The sequence below is a fragment of the Lepidochelys olivacea genome (genome assembly GCF_965140295.1).
Source record: "Lepidochelys olivacea isolate rLepOli2 genome assembly, chromosome: 1".
NCBI lineage: Eukaryota > Metazoa > Chordata > Testudines > Cheloniidae > Lepidochelys > Lepidochelys olivacea.
In genome coordinates, this window is record NC_140411.1 from 164688960 (window position 1) to 164714242 (window position 25283).

General features: G+C 42.7%; 1 protein-coding gene across 5 annotated transcripts in view; it reads right to left on the reverse strand.

Moving 5' to 3' along the window:
• Window positions 1-18358, reverse strand: part of DOP1B (DOP1 leucine zipper like protein B) — an 87438-nt gene extending 69080 nt beyond the window's left edge. For 2 of the 5 annotated variants that reach the window (XM_084611780.1, XM_084611778.1), the window contains exons 1-2: window positions 18245-18357; window positions 12814-12988 (exon numbers count right to left, since the gene is read on the reverse strand). In XM_084611780.1, the coding sequence (XP_084467906.1) occupies window positions 12814-12951 (138 nt within the window). In that variant the 5' untranslated portion in view covers window positions 12952-12988; window positions 18245-18357. Of the gene's footprint in view, window positions 1-8544; window positions 8622-12813; window positions 13005-18244 lie in introns of those variants that run through there. The other 3 variants (XM_084611781.1, XM_084611779.1, XM_084611782.1) reach the window with 3 other exon arrangements.
• Window positions 18359-25283: the final 6925 nt, after the last annotated feature.

The following is a 25283-nucleotide window of genomic DNA, read 5'->3' on the forward strand; positions in this document are numbered from 1 at the left end:
ATTCCCATTCCTGCTCCCTTCTCCTCCAAGATCTCCAGACAAGAGGATATTCCCAATATTTATAAAGGTAAAGAAACTGCAACAGTACATACATCACACAGCAGCAATGAACAAAACCCCTTTTTAATGACAAGCAAAGCAGAGGGAAAGGACTGAAACATTCCTATTTTTAAGCCTGATGGTATGAAATCTCAAATGATTTCATGGCAGCAACTCGTTCTCTACCTCAGATTTCATACATCTCAATCAGGTACTATTAATCACATCTAACTTCATTTTCTTAACCTTCCCAGCACTACAAACCCATGAGAATATTTAAATTGGAGTCTTTTGCATCTCTCCCTATTCTTCAGTATTCCTTCTGTAATGCAACACATACAACTACCACAACTACGTGCTTCCCCATCAGTGTTACGAATGTAAAATCAGCCCAGATAAAAATGTATACTTTATTAGTATTCAGGGCTCTCTTTACTTCAACAAGTAAATAATGAAATAGTTTTCAGTAACACATACATTTAGAAACTTATTTAATACATTTAATTTGGACAACAGTTTGCTTCCAAAAGCCAATTTACTTAGCTAATATATTGAATGCATCTGATGAAGTGAGCTATAGCTCACAAAAGCTTATGCTCAAATAAATTGGTTAGTCTCTAAGGTGCCACAAGTACTCCTTTTCTTTTTGCGAATACAGACTAACACTGCTGCTACTCTGAAACTTAGCTAATATACTGTTCATCTTCTTAAATGCAAATCCCCACCATATCAACATCTTCCCTTTATAGCTGATAGGTGAAGGTCATACACATAAAACGTTCTTATTCCCTAGGACTTCAAAACAGAATGTTTTTTCTGAAGGACAAATAATGTTCATGTACAGTACTGAACTGAACAATGTGATAAAGCGTGCTATTGTTAAACAATAGCACCACAGGTCAGTCTGACCAATTTTTGCTGAAATTTAACAACCAAGTAGGAGATCAGATTATATATATATTTACACACACACACTTACTTTTTAAGAGTAGACTGGGCCTTAACAGTTGATGAATCATAAGTTTTCAGTTTATTGCCTCTGTCTCAAACAAGTAAGTTGTTAATTCTTAATTAGAGCTAATGCTATAAATTAAGAAGTGTGTGGATCGTGGTTATAATACAGAACACACTTCTTAATTTATAGCATTAGCTCTAATTAAGAATTAACAACGTACTTGTCTGAGACAGAGGCAATAAACTGAAAACTTATGATTCATCAACTGTTAAGGCCCAGTCTACCCTTAAAAAGTTACATCAACATAGTTATGGTGCTCGGGGGAGTGAAAAAGTCACACTGCGTGCCACAGTTGAGCCACCTAACCCTTGATGTTGACGTGAGTAAAATCAATGGAATAATTCTTGGGGAGGTGGATTATCTAAAATCCATAGAACAAACCCTGTCGATGTAGGAAGTGTCTACAGTGGTGCTGCAGCTGTGCTGCTGTAGCACCTATACGCGCACAGGGTCTCAGAAAACAGGCACTGAAGACATTTGCTATAAAAACAGGGGACAAGAGTTTTTATGGTTTTCACAGATAGTGGTGAGGATAGAGTAAACAAGGAACACGAGTTTAAAAACACTTCCATAAGCTGTTTACTTGTGATTGCTGCGCAGAACAAACACCTAAAGCTAACATTCCATAGCCCTGCCCGCTGCCTTCATGTATTGGGAATACTGATGTTCTATTTAAATAAACCATGTTTCATGATCTGATTAAAAGGAAAAAAATCTGACTGTTCCTAGTTTTCTTAAAGACTTTTCTTCACTGGAGGGGACGTGTACTTACCTAGCGTTAAAAATCTGGGGAGCATAAGACAGGGTTTGTAGTTTTCATGTGAGTTAGCAGGTTAAATTACAGACAATAGAGGACTGGAGCCTCAGTGTTAACGTTTTATAGCTATGACAAGGTCTTGTATTATCGTGGATAAACCCTTGCTGAATTAAGTTTAACATCATTGTATCATTTAACTTCATTGTACTAAAAATGCAATTGTCTCTGTGTTATTGTGACAGGTTTCAGAGTAACAGCCGTGTTAGTCTGTATTCACAAAAAGAAAAGGAGTACTTGTGGCACCTTAGAGACTAACCAATTTATTTGAGCAGAAGCTTTCGTGAGCTACAGCTCACTTCATCCGACGAAGTGAGCTGTAGCTCACGAAAGCTTATGCTCAAATAAATTGGTTAGTCTCTAAGGTGCCACAAGTACTCCTTTTCTTTTTGTGTTATTGTGGCAACTTTTTTTAAGGGAGGTGGGGTATGCTAATGGAATGCCTCTGGTTATCAGCCCTTTGAAGCTTCACCCTGGGGAGGGAACCCATTATCTGGCTGGATTACCTTTCGAAGCTTCAAACCGGATTCTCTAGACTAGAGATCAACTGACAAAGAAAGGACATTGGGATAAGTAATTTAAGTTTAAACTGACTCCGGGTTTTTGTTCTGATTCAGCAAGCAGACAGACTGGTCCCCAGAGGGCCCCCAATCCTTAGGGAAGGTTTGGAAATACTTTGTCCGACCAAGGCCCCATAAGACTGGATTCTTGTTCTGAGCTGAAGCTACGATGAACCTGAAACCACAAGAAAACCCCTGGGTGGGGTTCTGAAGGACTGCTCCTGCCAGAGCCCATGCTAGAGTTAGGGTGATCTCTAGTAAGCTTATTAGTACGGTGTAGGTTCTTTTATTATTTTAAATGTTTTCTGTGTATTGCTTTTACCTTACGAATAAAATATGCTTGCTTTGAAAGAATAGCGATAACTTATAACTGTGGCAATTACACAGTTAATTATCTCTGAAGGGACCTGCTTAGGCAGACTGTCTTTCGCAGAGAACAAAACAGCAAAGGCAGGGAACTGTTTACCCTGGAAATACACGTCACAAAGGAAAGCAGCAGTGGCCTCCACCCAAGTAAGGCAAGGGCAAGGGGGCTGGACCACTACTGGGAAACAGGTGCTGCTGCCCTGAGCTGTAAAAAAGGCAACAGTGGAATGCTTCCTATATAGAATTAATCTCGTCTTCAAGCTACAGTATTTATGTCTTTGTCTATGATTCCCTCATCTCTCAGAGGGAGCCATAATATTGCTATAACCTGAAGAATGTGGGCTTGCTCATCACAGCCTCCTCATGAGGATCTCACAGGAGCCAGGAGTATAGCCTAAATGGTCTCTACAAGATCCTTTTTACAGAGTTCAGGATGGCACTATTTACTACAATGTTCTCAGAGTATGTATTTACAACCTCTCCCAGTACCTTCATATTTGGGGCTTTCAGAAATCTTCCCAGGAAAACTGATTCCTCCCACCTCCAACTTTTTTTAAACTTGCTTCAAAACTGATTAGAAATGCTTGTATTACAGTATTTATATTATTTCTTGAACTATAAAATACATATGATTGTGTGTTTTGGAATTTCTTCTCTTTAGAAACCATTTTAAAAAACAGTGAAACATGGAATCTTCTATCTAGATGCTTAATGTCTAGCCATCACCGTGGTCTGAGTGCAATCAGTGTAATATGATTTTCTGTAAGCTTTAACCTTTGTCAGTTTAGTTGGAGTAGGTTTGCATGTTTGTGAGCTAACTAGTTCTGATGGCAGAACTTAAATGTGTACGCTGTGACCAGGAAGAGGTGAGGCACATGTTCTGGCACTGAAAAACTTATACCTGCTGGGGAGCAAGTGAGAAAGATGACTTTGTCTATGCTACCATATCAAAAAGATTATATCCAACTAGGGATGGTGGAAGATTTGCGCCTGCAGTCAGTGTTACTCCTGCAAGAAAATAAATGGAGGGTAGCATGGAAGCGTGGGGCATAAGTTCTGCCACTCCCTGTTCCTTTCCTGAGGTATTACTAACTGAAAGGCTTGTTGGAGGGGATCCTACAAGGCCACGGAAAAGGAGCTTGTTTCTGAAGAGTTTGCCTTCTGTCTCTCCGAAGTTCTGCCTCATTTTGCGCCAGCCTTTCTGCCCCCCCCACGGCTCAAGTAAAAATATCACCAGTGGCCACAAAAATTCCCCTTCCTTCCAAACTTATTCAGCTTTATGTATGGTAGCATATTCTAAATCCGAGGTCACCCTAGTATTGCACAATTGGTAGAGGTATTAGTCATGGAGCTCAAACATTATAGGTTCTGTTATTGTTCCAATATACTTTACCAATACAGAGGTAAGCACCATTGCTATAGGGTGGACGGGGGGAAATGCTAGCCAAATTCTCCACCCTATCTCCCATCAGTAATTGAAGATTCTGCTGCTGCCAGATCACAATCAGAAATGTGCACATGAACAACAATCACCATCATCCACCTCCGCTGTGAAGCTTCTGTTGCTAGCTTACCAACTGCACTCATTGGTAGTCTGGTCAACCAGAGCCAAAATGGTTTTCCCAATGGATCTATCAAAAGTTATTGAATCAAAGAGCAGGGTGAATAAGAAACAGTGAGAACAGTTTGGCATATTCCACAACCATAAGCCATTCAGCACAAGGATTCTCTCTTTTTATGCTTGTACAGAACCTAGCATAATGGGTTGCAACCTGAAATGGAGCCTTTGAGAGTATTTACTACTAAAAACAACTACCACCACCAGCTATCCCTGCCTCTCCCTGAGGATAACTTGATACAAATTTTAATATATATATTTTGAGTTTTGATATGACACTCCAAATAAAATCAAAATATATATATTTTGAGTTTTGATATGACACTCCAAAAGCAGAAAGCCTCTTTAAAAAACCCACACCACTTTCGTGTTTCTTGTGTGGCTTATCAGATGAGCCTCGGGGTTTGGTCAGTGATCCAAACTGGAGGCCATTTGAGCAGAAGGTTCCTGAGATATAGCTTTTCTTAAAGCTGACATGTTCTGGCAATGAATTTTGCTGCCCAGAGAGAGATCAAACAAGGGCTGAGATCATCACACCAGGATCTCAGACACCTGAGAGTTACCCCAACAGGGTTCATGCCACTCATTAGCCCTCTGGAGAAAATCAGATACAATGCTATTAACCAAAGACTTTAGCTCTTTAGTTTGGATCATCAGCCTCTGAAGTTCTTGATGTTGCACCAAACAAATGAGCATGTGTGGACAGAAGAGTTAACAGAGTTTTTAGCCTTGAAAGTTTTAAGCAGCTTGGATGGCTTAAGAGAACAACCAGTAGTCCTTTGAACTTGACCTACCCAGCCAGTGTGAGCCTGAGTCCCACCTCATGCAAAAATCTGGAAAAGGTCAGAAGACCTACTGCTAAAAATCCATCTCCATCAGAATTGTGGGGGTTTTGTTTTTTATTTTTTTGGAGAACAAAGTATTTTTGTAAAACAAAATTAAATGTGCTTGCTGACAGGGGAGGGCCATTGTAGAGGGTGGAGGAGGAATGGCGTGAGGGGGTGGGGCCTCAGGTGAGAGGGAGGGACATTGGGAAAGAGACATGAAGGTGAGTGACAAGGGGAAGGGGGCAGGGAATAGGAGCAGGAGTGCCTGTGAGCCCTACACTCTCCCCTTTTGTGCACACCAGAATCTGGGGACCCATGTATAGCAGTTTGACCCCCTTCTATGCCCCTCCTTATGTAAGCCAGGTTCTCGGGGGTGTTAACTTTCTAGGGAGTCCCTCTTCCTATCCCTCCATAGGATTGGGGGTCCCTGCCCCTCTGGGAGTGTTTGAACCTCAGTCCCTGCCCTCTTGTGTGTGCCAGGAGCCAAGGGGCCCTGCCCATCTATGGTGGTCTGACCCCCATCATGTGAGCCAGGTTCTGTGGGGACCTGCCTTTTTGGGAGGGGGTCTGAACCCCACACCTTACATCTATGTGATCTGGGGGTCTCTGTCCCCATGTGAGCCAGGATCTGGAGAAGTAATGTCCTTGTGGGCGAGGAGGTGAGAACAGACGTGCTAGGAGCATGTACCAAGAACACACTGTTAACACTGGGATGAGGAATTGAGAATGGGCATGCTTGACACATCAGAGTCTCTCCAATCAAGCAGATCACACATCTCAGAGTGGCTATTTCAGGTTGTATTCATCTCCCTGGGAGGTTCTCATTTAGCTGAGACCATCACATGGAGATGACTACTGCCGTCTCTGCCACTGGCCTGCTGGGTGACCTTGGTCAAGTCACTTCCTTATTCCCAATTTATATATGGGAAACAGGTGAAATAAAGTTCTTTGAGATCTATTGCTGAAAAGCACTGTATAAAAGCTATGTCTTTTGAATACTATCCAGCCACAGTAGTATATCAACTGCATACTGAGGTGAGAACTACAACTGCCTAAATGGCCACTAACTTCTATGAATATACGTTTATCCAAAAAAACAAAAACAAACAAAAAAAAACAATCCCCCCTCCCCAACCCTAGAAAACTAAATTGCAAGAAGCTTAATTAACACAGAGTTAAGGTTGCCTTTTCTGATAGTTTGTGGCCTTTTAAAACAAGGAGTTTATCAAAACTCAAACTTCTGAAAACCAGGAAATACAGACTTAAAGAAAACACACACGTAACCTGAAGTATGCCCTCTTTGAGAGATGCCACAAAATACCATAACACACATACACATACTCTGCCTTTTTACTGTACTGGACGGCTGCTCTCTACACTGTGCCTACTCCCCTGAAAGGTTTCAGAGTAACAGCCGTGTTAGTCTGTATTCGCAAAAAGAAAAGGAGTACTTGTGGCACCTTAGAGACTAACCAATTTATTTGAGCATGAGCTTTCGTGAGCTACAGCTCACTTCATCGGATGCATACTGTGGAAACTGCAGCAGACTTTATATACATACAGAGTATATAAAGTCTGCTGCAGTTTCCACGGTATGCATCCGATGAAGTGAGCTGTAGTTCACGAAAGCTCATGCTCAAATAAATTGGTTAGTCTCTAAGGTGCCACAAGTACTCCTTTTCTTTTTACTCCCCTGAAAGAATACCAAACTTGTTAAATTTAACAATTTACAACCCCCTTCACACATGCACACAGGATACCACCTAAACCTATGCTTTCCCCTACCCACCATTAAATCCATAGACTGCTCTCCTATCTCATCACTACTGACAATACCCATAGCAAGACCACCCCAGTGCCCTTCTCCTGACACAGCCTACACAATTCCATATTGAAATGATGCCAGACTGGAACCTCAAGGTACACATGCACCTCTTTTCTTTGATCACACATCTCCTCACATCATCTCAATGACAGCTCTGTGATGCTCCTCAAACTAAATCCCAGATCTCCTCATATCACAAACACATCTGCACCAACCAGCACAGCTACACCTAACACGGGGACTGCAGCTGGAATGCATGCAGATAGATCCCAGTGGCTCTTGCCAGTTCCAGGGGACAGAGGTAAGACTGGATGGATATTTTATATTGTAAAATACCTCGTATTTCCTGGTTTTCAGAAGTCTGAATTTTGCTGAACTTTACATTTTCGAAGGGCACAAACTATCATTGGACAACCCTAACTCTGCATAACACAATTTTAGATCATTTAATTAAAGATATTTTGGCTATGAACATGTATGTTAAAAGCACTAACTTTACTGATATGCCTACACACAATGAACCAGCACCAGTTTCCAGACAAAAACTGCTGTTAGCTTCTATCAGCAGTAACTTTACAGAACCTCACCCCATTCTGTTAGCACACAAAGGCAAAATCTGCAATAGCACAATTACATTTTGGCACCAGGACTATTAAAAAAAAAAAAAAAAAAAAAGGATTACCAAACCCTGTACACTGCAATCTGTACTGAACATTCTAAATACCGGCATTCATTTTGTTATTTAGCAACAAAACAATATTTTCCTAGCAGTTAACACACACGTGTATATAGACAATAAAAATGCTGGTGAAAGCACTACTCGAGAATAGGAATGAGAAAAGAATAACCTTATTTCTAAAAATACATAGTGAACTAAAAAGGTATAAAAGCCTCATGAACAGTTTGTCAAAATCACTGCTGTGAAATAATCTTTCCACAAGACCTTGTATATTTCAATTATACAAAATAGATTAAGGGAATAAGGATACAGGATTTATTTTTATAACACTCAAATTTAATTGGACTCTTAAGTCTGGTCATACTGTGCATCCACAGTATAGGAAATAAGCTGTTTAAATCCCATGAAATGCACTTACATCAAACAAGGATTATGTTTTGAAGTGATACATAAGGACAAAGAACACATAAAATTCTAAGCAACAAAGATCCCATTTTCATGCTAAAGAGAAATATGGAGACTTATCTATAATTGAAATGTTTTTCATAGTTTTCCCACGAAACAAAGCAAGTCTTTAAAACACTGACGAAGGTGTCATTATTTAATTTTTGGTAATTAACACAGTCCACTTCCATGTATTTGGAATAGACCTTTTATAAACATAGTACATTATTTTCTACAGTAGTGCTTGAAAAATCCACTTGTAAGTGACAAATGGAAAGTCTTCCCTGGCAATCACGGGGTCATAAATCACCAATTTCCACAGACTTTAAGCTTTCATTATAAAAAATGAATTCTCACCGTTTCAGGGGAACTGCACAGAAATAAGGTCTCCAGGGTCCACTCCAGGAGCACCTAGTCAGGTCTCAGACCTCCAGTTGTCACCTGTCTCTGCGCAGGGTCCTGTGTCCTACTCCCTTCTGACAGGGGATTTTAAGGCTGCACAGCTGCCTGACATACTCTGTGATATCCACAACTACCCAGTCTGCCTTAAAGCCAGCATCTAGGATGAGCTTTCTCTCCAAGGACTATGAAAGGTGTGATTTACCGGTAAAGCTCTTTCTAAACAAGCACACTTATTCTTAGGGCAAAAACATCACAAGGAAAAAAAACAAACAATAAAAGGATTTTAATGCTCACTAAACACACCAGGAATCGCCCATCTTTCACTTGGGGCATCTGGTAGACCAACATTCCCTCTAACTAGGGTGACCAGATGTCCCCATTTTATAGGGACAGTCCCGATATTCAGGGCTTTTTTTTTTTTTTTTTTAAAATATAGATGCCTATTACCCCCCACCCCGTCCTGATTTTTCACACTTTCTATCTGGTCACCCTACTTCTAACCCTTCAGCAAGGATTGAAGTCTTACCTCTTGGACAGAAAGTTTTGTCCATTTGTTGAATCAAAATCAAAGTGTCTGTTTAAAGTCATCTTTTTATTAAAAAAAAACAAACAACAACAACAACAACTTGTTTTGTCCCCCAGTCTCCTGAAAACAGATAAAATCAGTCCTTCCCATAACTCCCCAGGCCAAGCTTCAAAGCTCCTCCCCCCCTTAAAAACACACAAATACGTATCACTCACACTGATACCAAGGGCTATGAATATTCTACAGCTAATAATGTCTAGCCCGTCTCAATATAATGGCTATTTCACATTCACGCATTAAAACAAAATACAACATGGTGCCCAAAAATACTGCACGTGGTTGCAGTATTATCACAGGGATCTCTAATCCTTACGGTTGCAATAAGCGTATTAAGAACATTAAATGAGGTAGTGCTGTATTTCTCAGTCTACGGACTACTCTAGTGCCACTGTTGCAGTTTTGTCAAGCAGCAACGGACTAAAACGAACAGAAGTCCAGTCGGCTTCACTGCTGCTATTCAGAACCCTGGGGGCAACAATGAAATTGCAAAGAACCACATCAGCTTCATGCTGCTACTGCTTGATAAGACTAAGCAGAGCGAGACATTGGAGATATTCACAGAGGAGAAGCACAAAAAAAAACCACACACAGCAGGGGGTGGAAAAGAGTGCTAGAGTTGCAGAGCTCTTTTCTCCCCTTGCTTCACCACAGCCACGAAGCTGGAGGAGGGGTAGTGGAGAGCTACTTCTTCTTCCCTTTACCCCTCATCCCCACAGGCACCAGTTTACCGTCTTAATACAGGAAGAAATGGAGATTACAATGAAGTTGAATGGCAACAAGTTTATACACCCACCCCCACAATTATCTTGTGGAATTCACTACTGCAAAAATCCGTGAAGCCAAGAGCTTAACAGAATCTAAATCAATCAAAATATAAGAACGTTGATAACTACATGAAATAAGAGAAGATTAAAAAGTTAAGAGAGATTAATTCTGATGCTTCTCCCAAACATCTCCTTGCCATCACTCATGCTACCCAGTATGCAGGAAGGATCTCCCTGAGCTTGTCAGCAAAGCTCCCCATTCTTTTCACATTCGAGTTCCTCCTGAAGGCCCACCTGTCACGATGCCAAGAAACTTGCTGTTAAGCAACACTGTCATGCTCATAGAGTATAACGGAGTATAAATTTTCATGTATTTTTAAAATACATCTATTAACACAGCAATATTTGTTGCTTCCCTCCGCACTGTAACTTTAGGTTATAAAATCCCTGCCCAGGGGACTGCACTGCCTATATAAGGAAAACACCAGACACTCCATGGGCACTCCTGGAACTAAACAGTAATTAATAATTATCTTCAGGCATAAGACAGCTAGTAACTGCTTAGGCAAGAGGAAACTTTCCTTACAAGCAGATTATTTTGTAATTTTCCATCAATAGGTGTTTTGGACCTTCCTCTGAAGCATCTGGTATAGTCTATAGCCTCAGACAAGATACAAGACTAGAGGAACCACTGGTATGATCCGGTAATTTTTATAACCCTAAGAAGATTAAGTCTAAAAAATACCAGGGCAGATGGACTGACGTAACAGATAAAAGCTTTTTGTTTGGTTTGCACTATACTGCTGCATGTTTTGTCAGTTACACATCTGAGCAAGAGTTTTCAGCTAGTAGATGTCAGCTGGCCCCAGTGAGCAAGACTAGCCAAGGTAAAAGATCAGAGCTCATCTTCCTCCACGTGCAAGTGCCCAGTGACATCTGGAAATGATCAGTGGAACTCTCTGAAGGTCCCAAGTTCTCCTGGCCATTCCATTCAACCTCTCTCTCTTGCAGGGACTAGCCTATCAGTCCAAAAAAAAAATGAAGGTTTGCTGAGGATGCGAGGGTATAACTGATAACTCGTGCAGCCCAGGTAGCACCATCCAACTTCTCTCTTCTGAAGACAGCACACACTGAAGGCAGTTAGTAAACCTACTAACTCCACTTTTTGCACAGCTGTGGAGATCTGTTAGTAAGGTTTACACAATGTAGCCAAAGAAGATTATACTAGTAAATGTGCAGTTTTGCTAGTATAACTGCATCTACATTGGAGGCTTTTGCGGACACATCTGAACTTGGAGATCTGCAGTTTCCACACCTGCTTCAACTGTATCTGAATCTGAATCTGTATCTGTATCTGTAACTGAATTCTGCACCAAAAAACTACAAATTGAGCACAATATTTTAAAAATCTGCAAATTTTATTTGTCAATAAATAAATGTGGAGGCTCCAGCATGGCAGTGGGGAGCACAGTCCACTGGCTGCATGGAGGTGGGAGATCACCCTGCAGCCCCCTCCCAAGACACAGACTTGGTGGTGAGGCTGCACCTGACCCTGACACAGCGCAAGGGCCGGGCCTGCCCCAGAAACACCCTGAGGCCCTGCCCCTCCATACCAGGCGCACCAGATGTGGGCAGACAGGTGCAGCCTGGCAAGATCCAAGTGTGGAGGGGCTTGGTGTGGGGTGAGAGGGTTCTGTGTGGGGCAATCTGGGTGCAGGCGGCTCGGTCAGGAGTCCGGGTGAAATCTGGATGCACAGGGCTTGTTGCGGGGTTCTGAGGCAATGGGACTCTGCATGGAGGTCTAAGTGAAGGTGGTTAAGGCTCAGCAGGGTGAGTGTGGGTGTAGGGGGGGATAGGGCTCGGTGAGGGAGGTCACTGGGGGGGTGCAGATGCTGGGGGAGTGGGACTTGGTGAGGTGGGGGTCCAGGTGCACCTGGTTGGGGTCAGTGGACTGGGGGTCCAGGCAGCTGGGGCTGGAGCTCGTCACGATAGGGGTTTGAGTGTGGGGAACTCAGCAGGCGGTGGTCTGGGTGCAGGGGGAGTGGGTCTTGGCAGGGAGGGCTGGTGCAGAGAAGGTGGGGCTAGGTGGGGTGGGGGTTCGGGTGCAAGGGGTCCAGATGCACAAGGATTGGGCAGACAAGGGAGCAGCTCCCCATACAATTTCCTCTCCCCCAGCATGGCTGAGGAGCGATGGGGGCAGGAAGCAAGGGGGGAGGGTTGCGGAGCCAGGAGAGGTTTCTGGGGGTAAGTGTACCCGGTCCTGGCCATTCCATGCAGGGGAAGTGAACTCCTCACCCACCCTGAGTCAGAACTATCAGCTGAGCTCAGTGCAAGGTAGGAGCCCCAGGTGGGGCTGGGGAGGGCCAGGAGAGTGGGGCTCCGGTGCAGAGAGACTCTGGGTGAGGCTTGGCGGGTGTGTGTCTGGTAATAGAGGGTCTGGATGCATAGGGATTGGGCAGATTGGTTTAACTGGCCCCAGTCAGGGCGTACCCAGCCACACAATTTACCTCTCCGCTGGCTGCTCCAGGCACCCAAAATGACACGCCCTGCTCCTGGGAAGGGGCACGTAACCACTCTTGAAGCTTCCCTGTCAGAAAGTCATTTCTGCAATGGACATGAATTCTGCACACACGCAGTGATGCAGAATTCCCCCAGGAGTAATAGCTGCATTAACTGAAAAAGCCCTTGGAATTTTTTGTTTTTTAAAAACAAACTTCCCACTATTTTGTCAACCTATAATTGTTCCCTAAGTTGTTTTCTGGGCTTCGACACATTATTAAAAAGATCTTTAGCTGTCCTAGTCTCAAAGCCAGCAATAAAGGGTAACCCTAATAAAAAACAAAACAAAACAAAAACACTTCCAAGATAGAATACCTTATTGAGTTTGCCAAGTGAAGATATGAGATCTGCCCATTCGCTTGAAGATTCAAAGTTCCTCAAAGCTTTTTCAATCACTGAAGAATAATTTCTGTATCTGTAGTCCCTGAACAGCTCCTGCTCTTCTGGATCCATCTTAGGTTCTCATAGCAAGCCAAAACTACCTGGCAAACTAAAATGAATACACACTGTTATGAAAAATTAACCAAGAATTAAATATTGACAAAGCCTACACCTGCAAAGATTGCAAGGGTGTAGTAAGTATGCAGACATGTTTGAAAGGGAACTGTAAACAATTTATTTAATTTAAAAAACTGAATTAAAAGTAATTTAAGGCATGACACCAATTTCCCATTGCCAACTTTCGTGGTTTTTCAGTCACAGTTTCCTATTTTTAGAAATGCTCTCTCCTATGTCTGAGTGATTCTTTTATACAGTACCAGTAGGGGAGAGTCACTACACAGAAGAACTCATTATACACAAAGTAAATAAACTGGGGATGAATAAGGGAAGGAGAGGAAGATTTTTTTCCTATTTTTTCAGCTATAGTAATCGATGGCATTTTACCTGCAGCAACAGAAAGTTAAAAATTCACACTAAAGCATGATTTTCTACTATGTGCCAATTTGCATGATTTTATTTGAAGTCTCACAATATTTAGTGTTTCTCTTAAAATCCCAGCTCCTGGAGTTGTACAAAGTGAGAATATCAGTTCTCACTTTTTAAAAAAAGTTTTGAGTCTTCATGGTTGTAGAACAAAGCCTTAAAACATTACCTGAGTGCATACCAAAGGCTCAAAAATCAGAAGTAAGTTGAAAGAACATAAAACATATTTTTTTAGAATCTCATGATTTTTAGACCCATCTCATAGTTCTGAGGCTCCTGATTCAAGTTTCAAACAGCTGGGATTGGCAATACTGTCAAACTCACTAAAAAATGTTCAGTGAGAGGCTCCTACTTTAGTCATTAAAATAAGTCTGTATCTGAAAACAATTCTAATCAACTTACTCTTTAAAATGTTGGTAGTTAAGGGACAAGTTCTATTCTTCCCTCCATCAAAGATAAAGCCTTTCCCCCTCCACCAGCAGAGCTTTAAGTACAAGTGCATTCAACATTCTGGAAAGGTAATGGCACCGCCAGTCAATATTAGCTCTGCATTAATGAAGTTTCTAGGCAGTGAATACATTAGGCTTCATCTTCACTTCAAAAAAGGTCTTTCCTTAATTGGTGATAGAGAAGACCAGGCAATCTGTAATTTTCACATGTTGGCTGGTGGAGCTGTAACCCAACCTCTTAACACATATGAAAACTACCTGCTTTTCTCTAGGATTTTATGTTGAATTAACTAGGTTGAGTTAAGAATACACCCTTTTTTCCCCTCTCCAATGAATATATGGCCTTAGAAAGTGGCAAATTATGAACAAACACTTGAAACTATAACACAACTTACTTATATTTCATCTTTCAAACCCATTTTTTAATCTTCAAATAGAAATGCATGAAAACAGGAAGAAAGATGTGGTTACTACCTCACTATCAGTTAAGAAGTTAAAAAGCAAAATTATCTGACATCCATCCAGGCTATGTCTAAACATACACCTACTGCGCAGCAAGCTGGGATATAAATCTACAACACTTCAGCGTGTTGTGTACTAGCTCTCCATGTGGACCCCGTTCTTACACCTTAAAAGTTCCCTCGTGATCTCTGACATATGCTGTTTCAAATCTATCTATTCAGCAGTGGTACTTTATGACTGGAAAAATTTGTGAGTGGGCTTGTACAATAGGGTTGCTTGTGATAACGGGGGGGAGGGAGGGGAAGAAGCGGGAGACAGGGCTCAGCAGTTCTGAGTGTCTCTTCTGAATCAAGTCAGATGTTCCTAAAAATCTCATGCTTCAGGGCTTCAGCCAATCACCTGCAGAGGTCAGGAAGGAATTTCCCTCTACTCCACCTCAACATATTCTGTTTTTTGGTCTCCTTCCTCTGAAGCATCGGAGATAGCCAGCTGGAGACAGGATGCTGGATGGGGGAGGCTGGTACTCTGAGGAGGTACTGAGTATTCACTCTCTCAGGTGCTTGGCTGGCTGGTTCTTGTTCATATGCTCACAGTCCAACTGATCACCCATCATATGTGGGGGTCAGGAAGGAATTCTCCCCCAGATCAGACTGGCAGTGCCATAAGGGTTTTTCCACCTTCCTCTAGAGCATATGTATGTGGGTTGCTTGCTAGATTCATCTGGGTATATCTCACTTAATCAAGTCCATGCCACTGCAGGGGCCATGGGCACTGGTGCAACTTGGTCCCTCCCATCCTTTGCCTATGGCACATAACAGTTTAGTCTGAGAGTTGTAATACCTTGGTCTAATTTCAGTTGCTGGGTTATGTTTCTAGCCTGTGATATACAAGAGGTCTGACTAGATGATCTGGTAGTCCCTTCTGGCTTTAAATTCTATGACTATGACACTTGGGCTTGGTCTACACTAGAAAATTAGGTCGGCAAAATGACATTGCTCAGGAGTGTGAAAAATCCAAACCTCTGAACAGCATATTTAAGCCAATCTAAAGCCCCATGTACACAGCAGGGTGGTGGATTACTTACACTGACAGGAGAATTCCTCCCATAAGTGTAGCTAGTGTTTACACTGAAATGCTACAGTGAGGCAGCTGTAACATTTTAAGTGTAGATAACCCCACTGATCTATAGTATGCAAGCAACTTTATTTATTATTACTTAAAATAAAGAATGCCATTTTTTTTTTTAAAAGAGAGTTTACCTTTTTCAGGCCCAATTCTCTCTCTCATTGTATTACATGCTTTATAAGTTAGAATTGTCTAGAGTGATGCTAAACATAGCAATGCCAGCTTTAACTACTAGAATCAGGGTACTTATAATGAAACAATTGGATATGTCTGATACAAAACAAAAGCACAAAAAATGTCAGTTAAGGTGTTACTCCGATAGTGAGCACATCAGTATAGTAATAATCTCCACATCCTATTGTGCCTACAGGTTGAAGTATAGTCCTAAGATTGTCACATTAATCTTTAATATTTTAAGGTAGGATTTATAGAGTAAATTTTAATGTATTAGTTTACAAATTAAAATGGGGCTTTCTAGCAATGGAATGTGGGCTTTAGGGTCACCAATAAAAAGTATTATTTAATTACTTGTTGCTGTCAGAATATTTTCTTGTATAATACAATCTTGCCTTCATTCAAATATTATTTTGCAGTTATTAAAATTGAATGTAAATTTGTTGACATCTAGCTACACAACTCAAATTGACTTCAGAAGTCAATAACAGGAGTAAATAACATTTCCCTATTTATTTTCTCCACAAGACACATTACTGTGCTTTTGGATAAATACCCTTATTATTTCTGAAATTGGCGTGCATTGTGGAAGTACTTTATATAGGATGAGAGTGTAACTACTAAACATTTAAGTACAAAAATGGATTCTTGATGGCAAATGGTCCATTGAGAGAAATAGGTACATCTTTATAATTTGAAAATGATTTGTGATTCCATGAAAATCAGTCACTGTTAAATGTGTTTATAATTTGATCATAAAGTGTTCGGCTGAATAAATTCCAATCTAAATATACTCAGACGCAGTTTTATACCAGGAAAATTGTGCAGTTCTGCTGGTATAGCTGTGTCCACACGAGGTGTGTTTTGCAAATATAGCTATTATTTGTAGTTTGTATTTTCTATATTACCTCAGAGTACAGTGACACTAGGATGCAGGACTAATCACAATTAGTATAGCAGTGCAAGTACCCTGATTCTAGTAGTTAAAGCTGGCATTGCTATGTTTAGCATCACTCTAGACAATTCTAACTTATAAAGCATGTAAGAGAGATTATTACTATACTGATGTGCTCACTATTGGAGTAACACCTTAACTGACATTTTTTGTGCTTTTGTTTTGTATCAGACATATCCAATTGTTTCATTATAAGACTATTGTTGAAAAAAAGTATTAAATGATCCATGTTTTGCATCATTTACTACTTTCAGAATTATCTTACCTTAGAATCTAATATACTGGAGTAAAGGCTTTAGTTTTATTTCCTTATGAATTCTCTATTCTTTTACTTTAATCTCTTGCTACCTCACTGTATTGCTCTTTACTTTAATCTACTGTGTCAACACAGTAGATTACACTAAAAAAAAGTTTTAAAAATCATATTATAAATCAAAATCTCTGTGATTTCTTTAAATGACAAAAGCTTGCTTTTAAAACACCCCAGCACTGATGAATAAAAGTGAAATTTGACCAGCCTGTTTTCATAGTTAAAGATAAGATCAATGAAAAAGTACATAGACTGAATAAATTATGTAAAGTAATTGAGACATTTCCTCCCATTTTTATCTATCTTTGATGAAAGAGAGACAAGAAAATACGTTTGGTTTTAAAATATTACTTTTAACCTGAGATGTACCTTTAATATTTGTGGCTGATCCCTATAGATAAACACTTGCTTGATAAACAAGAATGTTTTTGTCCAAACACACCATAACTTGGTTTAAGTTTCTCTGTTCTCTTTCCATTTCCCCTATTAATAATGACAATGCAGTGTATACGCCAAGTTCCAACCATGCATCACTGTGCAGACGGCAGGGCACTTTTGCTCACCAGGAATCAGGGGCTCCCTTTCCCTGGGTGCCAGACTAGACACCGTGCTTTGGGCAGAAGTTCACCCTAAGTCAGTGGGTACCGTTGGAGGAGGAAACCCTGCAGCATCTATGCAGCAAACAGGGCCCACACAGCCCTCCCCCGCAGCATCTAATAGCCAGGCACTATGGCAAAGACCACAGCTGTTACAACAGCTTGCCAATGCTGCAGGGAGGGGAGGGTGTGAGCTGCAGCATCTCAGACAGTCTGCACTTCTGCACTAGAATAGGCGTGTACATATATACATCCTCCCTCCCGGACACAGACACACAGATCCCCTGCTTCTCATACATAGGTATACACACACACACACACAAGAATGACCATACTGGATCAGACCAATAGTCCATCTAGCTCAATAGGCTGTCTTCTCACAGAGCCCAGTGGTTGGTGCTTCAGAGGGAATAAAGGGAACAGGGCAATTACCGGATGATCCAGCCCCTGTTCTAGCAACTGGAGGCACAGCGAGACCCAGAGCATGGGGCTGCGTATTGTGTATATAAATCTCCCCACTGTATTTTCCACTGAATGCATCCGATGAAGTGAGCTGTAGCTCAGGAAAGCTCATGCTCAAATCAATTTGTTAGTCTCTAAGGTGCCACAAGTCCTCCTGGTCTACCCACCCACCCACCCACACACACACACACACACACACACCGCTCTCCCTGTGGGTCCCGGCGGGGGCGGAAGCGGCAGGGTAGCAGGGAGAGCGGGGTGGGGCGGCGCAGGGGCCCCAAGGACCCACCTGGCGAGGCGGCGGCGGCGGCTCCAGCCGGGCGCGGGCGCGGACGCTGCCTCTTCCCAGCGACTTGTCCGTGTCCGTGTCCGGGGCGGGGCCAGGGCGAGGGGGGGAGTCCCTCCGTTTCTACGGTAACCGGGCGGGGTCTCGCGCCTGAGCTCGGGGACCCGCCTGCCTGCCCAGCCCGGGCGGCTCCGCAGCGGCCAGCTCGGGCAATACCATCCTGGACTGGCGAGGGGGGAGCCTCAGCCGCCGGAAATGAGGAAGTCCGGTCCACCTTCCCCCTCCCTCTTCCCCGCTGTCAGGGATGTGGAGCTGCTCGGATTCATGATGATTACATTGAGACGTATGACCCTCCCCCCCCCGTAGGGCCAGGGTAAGTGGTACATTCCGGTAGCCTGCCTGTGTATCTGGCGCCACCTGTCGGCGAAGGTGGGGAAGCGCAGCGGACCCGAGCGACCCCGCTCCTGCCGCTGCAGGCAAAGCCGGGGTCGCCCCTCGGGACGCTGCTGCGGGGTTGCGCTCCTTCAAGCCGCTCCCAGCGCCGATCTCTCACGCCCGCTCGCTCTGCGGTGGGCAGTGCATCTTGCGGAGCAGGTGCCAAGGCCACCTATGCAGAGGGGCGTTGTTCCTGTAACACAAGCGACGGCAACGCCGCCTGCTGAAATGATCAGCAGTGACATAATCGGCACAATAGAAACAGCGGTCACTGGGGAGTCAGGTTTCAGAAGGGTAGCTGTGTTAGTCTGTGTCAGCGAAAACAAGAGGCATCCTTCTGGCACCTTAGAGATAACAAATGTATCTGGGCCTAAGATTTCGTGGACTAAACGCCACTTCATCAGATGCATGGAATGAAAAATACATAGGCAGGTATATATATTACATCAGGTGAAAAGGTGGGAGTTGCTTTACCGTGTGGGGGGGAGTCAGTGCACTGCTGACGAGGCCAATTCAATCCGGGTGGATGTGGCCTATTCCCAACAGTTGACAAGAAAAGGTGAATATCAACAGAGGGATACTCACACCTTCTTGTCAACTGTTGGGAATGGGCCACATCCACCCTGATTGAATTGGCCTTGTTAGCCCTACAAAAAGTAATAGTCCAATGCCATTTCTATTGGTTTGCTGAAGGGAACATTTCTGAGAACCCAACAATGAAGTGTGAGGAGGAGAGCAAGTCTAGAAGAGGCTCTGCCTCTCTTATGAGATGGGGTATCTGACAGAAAAGTGTAGAACCACTACTCTACAATAAGGCTGGATGCCTACTGGCTTGCCAACAGTGCCTAAAAAGGCCAAGTACAGGCAGCACCTTGCAAGTGGTGAAGCCTAGGAAGGAGCAGCGGGTAGAGTGGCCTTTCTGTCACCTTTGCACCTCCAGAATTCAGGATCCAGTCAGGGACATACCTATCCCATAACAGGTCAGACCAGCCTCCAAGGCTACTCTAACTTAAGCTGTTTGTATTGCAACAGCTCTTTATGGATCCACATTACCTCCTGTTCCAGCATGTCCCCAACCTTTCAACTGCCTACAAGGTCCCTACATGAGAGAGTGCCAGCACAACAATGGCCAGGGAAACCCCTAATGCAGGGAGTATTCCTTGGGCATCAGTTCAGCAGAAGTGCTATAAAATGTGTGCAGCAGAATCCAGGAGGAGAGGGGACAATGTTTAACAAGCTGTTGCCAAACCAGGTTATATCACAGATTGGTAACTAGTATAAATGGAACTAAAAAGAGTGTTGGAACACCCATAGTTTAGCCTAGCTGGGAGCCTAGGGGTGCAACACTCTTCTACTATAACTAGATCCCATTCACAAGCGCTGGTCATGCCTTGTTAGAATCTCTTTGGACTACAAACATGTCTAATCTGATCATAAGCAGGGCTTGAAAGTCAGTGCATGTGGAGCCCAAATTGATCTCTGCTGGGCAACTTGACAAACAACTCAGAGCACTGGGGTGAGTTAGGTTATGGGTATACCTGTGACATTGTTCTCCTTTCACTCTTCTCTGAAATTATAAAGGAAAAAGGATGGCTTAGGTCTGATATATATGCTAAGTGACTAGCTGAGTTAGTGCATTAGCCTTTGAACACTAGAGGCTTAGATATAATAATCTTTGCTTAATTCTCAAGCAAAAATAAATGACTCCATTTGTCAACACAACAAAAACACAATGCAACTAGGTAAATCCATTTGACTCAAGAGAAAGACAGGAGTGGACAAGAAATGTTACATGAAAGAATTTTCATTGCATACATCCCATGAATTAAAGGAGACTTAAACTATGCCTATTTCACTGTAACTATTGTATTGAAAGATCTTAATATGACACTTTAATAAGCTCCAAGTTCACTCAGGTTTTGGGAGGGAAAATAGCTGGTGCAAAAGGACACACTTTAGAGACTTGAATTGTAGTAGATATTATTTCAGATACAGCTAACGTTGTATAATAGATGCACTGAACTCCCAAGTAACTCAGTACATCAGCTTTGCCACTTAATTTTGTTTCATTCATATGCACATTTTGTACTTCCCTTCTGTACATTTTTGTAGAAGTTAATCCAAACAATTTGAGATATATCTTACATAAAACATTGTAAGTCTCAAGCAGTATTTATGATTTAAAAATAAACAAATAATCACATGTAAAATTTATATACACATTGGTATCAAGCCAATTCATGGACACCTGGTTACACTGATAATATGTGATCACTTATATCTTGTAGTGTTAATCTATTAATGTCTAGTTGCATTCTCCAATAATATTTACCTCTCATATAGCAACATTCATGTCCAAAACTTAATTCTTTACAAACATTAACCCACACTGTGGCTTTAAGCCAGGGCCTGTGTTGAGGTGAAGGGGGTGAGAAAAAAACATGCAGCAACTGCATTCCCAGAGAAAATGTGGGCCAGCAGTCCAAGCACACTTTGAAAAGGCACTCTCTCACAACAGCTCAGCTCCACCAGCTGGTGCAAAGGGGAAAGTCTCTGGTCCACAATGCCTTTGGAGATTCTGATGCTGGGGTTGGAAATAGATTAGCATAGTACTTGCAATCCCCAATGTCAACGTGCCTGGCCCCTGAGCAATTTGAAGGGAAAGGATATAAAGAAGCTCCTTGTTCTCTCCCTTCCATACCCACCCTAGGCCACAATCCAGTTCATAATCTAACTTTTTTATGCATATGACACACAAAAAGTCACCACATGTGAACTGTTTTTTCACTAATCAACTGCCCATGGAGCCTATCAATATCAGAGGGTAAAACAGCTAAATATACTGCATTCTGAGCTCCCTCATCTGGAGTTTTAGGAGCATTCAGACCTACCAAGTCAGTCTTCAGTCATCTGGGGCAGTCAGAACTAAGAATTCTGTCAAATTTCTTTTTCTCATTCATCATCCTGGTTTGAGTCTTGGACAATACTACAATTCCTATTTCAGACATACTGTAGGCTCTATGTGGTCAGCCCTCCTTCTCATGTACTCCATTCTTGGTATCTTTCACAAATGTTTTCCATAAGCTTCACTAGCTGCTTCTTAATGATTGTATCACTGTGAAATTTCTGCTGCTGATCTTGGCTGCAACTTGCAAATGCCCAAACACCCATGACATTTGATATGTTTACACCTTTGGTTATAACAGGGAAAATACCATATTTCAATTATTGACAAAATACTGTATAATTTTAGAATAATGGAGAAAGAAAAATGATTGATTTCAAATAACATATCTGTCATTAAAATGAAAGAGTGAAATAGCATTGCAAAAAGTTAAATAGAAGAGTTTCTGGACAATGGTCCTAATTATAAAAAATAAAACCAAATAAGATTCTAAAGAATAAATTTGCAGATGACACCAAATGGAGAGGGTTTGCAATCACTTTGGAGGACAGGATTAGAATTCAAAAAGACCTTGATAAATTGAAGAATTGATCTGAAATCAACAAAATTAAATTCACTAAAGTACAAAACTACATTTTAAAGGAAAAATCAAATGCACAACTACAGAATGGGGAATAACTGGCTAGGCAATACTGCCAAAAAAATTCTGATAGTTATAGTGGATCACAAATTGAATGAGTCAACAAAGTGATGCAGCTGTGAAAAAGGCTAATATAATTCTGGAGAGTATTAATAGGAGTGTCATATCTAAGACACAGTAGGTAAATATTCTGCTCTGTTGAGACTGGTGAGGCCTCAGCTGGAGTACTGTGTCCAGTTTAGGGCACCACACTTTTAAAAAGAGGTGGACAAATTGGAGAGGGTCCAGAGGCGAGCAATAAAAATAATAAAAGCTTTAGAAATCCTGACCTATGAAGAAAGGTTAAAACACCAGGCATGTTTAGTCTTGAGAAAGGAAGACTGAAAGGGAACCTGATATATGCAAGGGAGTTGTAGCTGTGTTGGTCCCAGGATATTAGAGACAAGGTGGGTGAGGTAACATCTTTTATTGGACCAATGTATGTTGGTGAGAGACAAGTTTTCAAGCCACACAGAGCTCTTTCTCAGGTCATGATGGATCTGAAGAAGATCTCTGTGGCTCAAACACTCTTACTACCAGAAGTTGGGGGAACCTGATAATAATCTTCAAATATGTTGAAGGCTGTTACAGAGGATGGTAATCAATTGTTCTCTATGTTCACAGAAGGTAGAACAAGAAGTAATCAGCTTAATCTGCAGCAAGGGGGACTTAGGTTAGATATTAGGAAAAACTTTCTAATTATAATGATAGTTAAGTACTGGAACAGGCTTCCAACGAAGGTTGTGAAATCCCCATCACTGGGGGTTTTTAAGAACAGGTTGGACAACCACCTGTCAGAGATGGGCTAGGTATACTAGGTGCTGCCTTATCATGGGGTGACGGGCTAGATGACCTCTCAAGTTCCCTTCTGGCTTTACATTTCTAAGAGTCGATGAAGACTATGGCCCAGAGCTTCAGCTACAGCCAAGGAGTGCACATTTCAAGAGGGAAGTACAAAACTGAACTTTGATCTCTTCTGAACATGAGCCTGACCTGATAATGGTCCAGCCCTCTGGTGAAACTTGGGGCAGCCTACAGGATTCCTGTAAGTTACACCCCCAGTGATCAGCAGGAAGTAGGGACCTTGCTGGCTGAAAAGGAGGAGTTTGGTGTGAGAGCTGCAATACTGGCATGAAACCACTAGAAGACTCCCTATGCTAGCTTTAGCACCAAAATCTGTTGTCAGCAAATTGTAAAACCAGCCACACCAGAGGATCTGGGCCTGTATTTCTAAGCCCTGGTCTACACTAGGACGTTAGGTCGAATTTAGCAGCGTTAAATCGATGTAAACCTGCACCCGTCCACACAATGAAGCCCTTTATTTCGACTTAAAGGGCTCTTAAAATCGATTTCCTTACTCCACCCCTGACAAGTGGATTAGCGCTTAAATCGACGTTGCCGGCTCGAATTTGGGGTACAGTGGACACAATTCGATGGTATTGGCCTCCGGGAGCTATCCCAGAGTGCTCCATTATGACCGCTCTGGACAGCACTCTCAACTCAGATGCACTGGCCAGGTAGACAGGAAAAGAACCGGGAACTTTTGAATCTCATTTCCTGTTTGGCCAGCGTGGCAAGCTGCAGGTGACCATGCAGAGCTCATCAGCACAGGTGACCACGATGGAGTCCCAGAATCGCAAAAGATCTCCAGCATGGACCGAACGGAGGTACGGGATCTGATCGCTGTTTGGGGAGAGGAATCCGTGCTATCAGAACTCCGTTCCAGTTTTCGAAATGCCAAAACCTTTGTGAAAATCTCCCAGAGCATGAAGGACAGAGGCCATAACAGGGACCCGAAGCAGTGCCGCGTGAAACTGAAGGAGCTGAGGCAAGCCTACCAGAAAACCAGAGAGGCGAACAGCCGCTCTGGGTCAGAGCCCCAAACATGCCGCTTTTATGATGAGCTGCATGCCATTTTAGGGGGTTCAGCCACCACTACCCCAGCCGTGTTGTTTGACTCCTTCAATGGAGATGGAGGCAATATGGAAGCAGGTTTTGGGGACGAAGAAGATGATGATGAGGAGGAGGTTGTAGATAGCTCACAGCAAGCAAGCGGAGAAACCAGTTTTCCCGACAGCCAGGAACTGTTTCTCACCCTAGACCTGGAGCCAGTACCCCCCGAACCCACCCAAGGCTGCCTCCTGGACCCAGCAGGCGGAGAAGGGACCTCTGGTGAGTGTACCTTTTAAAATACTATACATGGTTTAAAAGCAAGCATGTGAAAGGATTACTTTGCCCTGGCATTTGTGGTTCTCCTAGATGTAGTCCTAAAGCCTTTGCAAAAGGTTTCTGGGGAGGGCAGCCTTATTGCATCCTTCATGGTAGGACACTTTACCACTCCAGGCCAGTAACATGTACTCGGGAATCATTGTAGAACAAAGCATTGCAGTGTATGTTTGCTGGCATTCAAACAACATCCGTTCTTTATCTCTCTGTGTTATCCTCAGGAGAGTGAGATATAATTCATGGTCACCTGGTTGAAATAGAGTGCTTTTCTTCAGGGGACACTCAGAGGAGCCCATTCCTGCTGGGCTGTTTGCCTGTGGCTAAACAGAAATGTTCCCCGCTGTTAGCCACAGGGAGGGGGGAAGGTTGAGGGGGTAGTCACGCGGTGGGAGGAGGCAAAATGCGACCTTGTAACGAAAGCACATGTGCTATGTATGTAATGTTAACAGCAAGATTTACCCTGAAAGACTGTAGCCACTGTTTTATAAAATGTGTCTTTTTAAATACCGCTGTCCCTTTTTTTTTCTCCACCAGCTGCATGTGTTTCAATGATCACAGGATCTTCTCTTTCCCAGAGGCTAGTGAAGCTTAGAAAGAAAAAAAAACGCACTCGCGATGAAATGTTCTCCGAGCTCATGCTGTCCTCCCACACTGACAGAGCACAGACGAATGCGTGGAGGCAAATAATGTCAGAGTGCAGGAAAGCACAAAATGACCGGGAGGAGAGGTGGCGGGCTGAAGAGAGTAAGTGGCGGGCTGAAGAGAGTAAGTGGCGGGCTGAAGACAGGGCTGAAGCT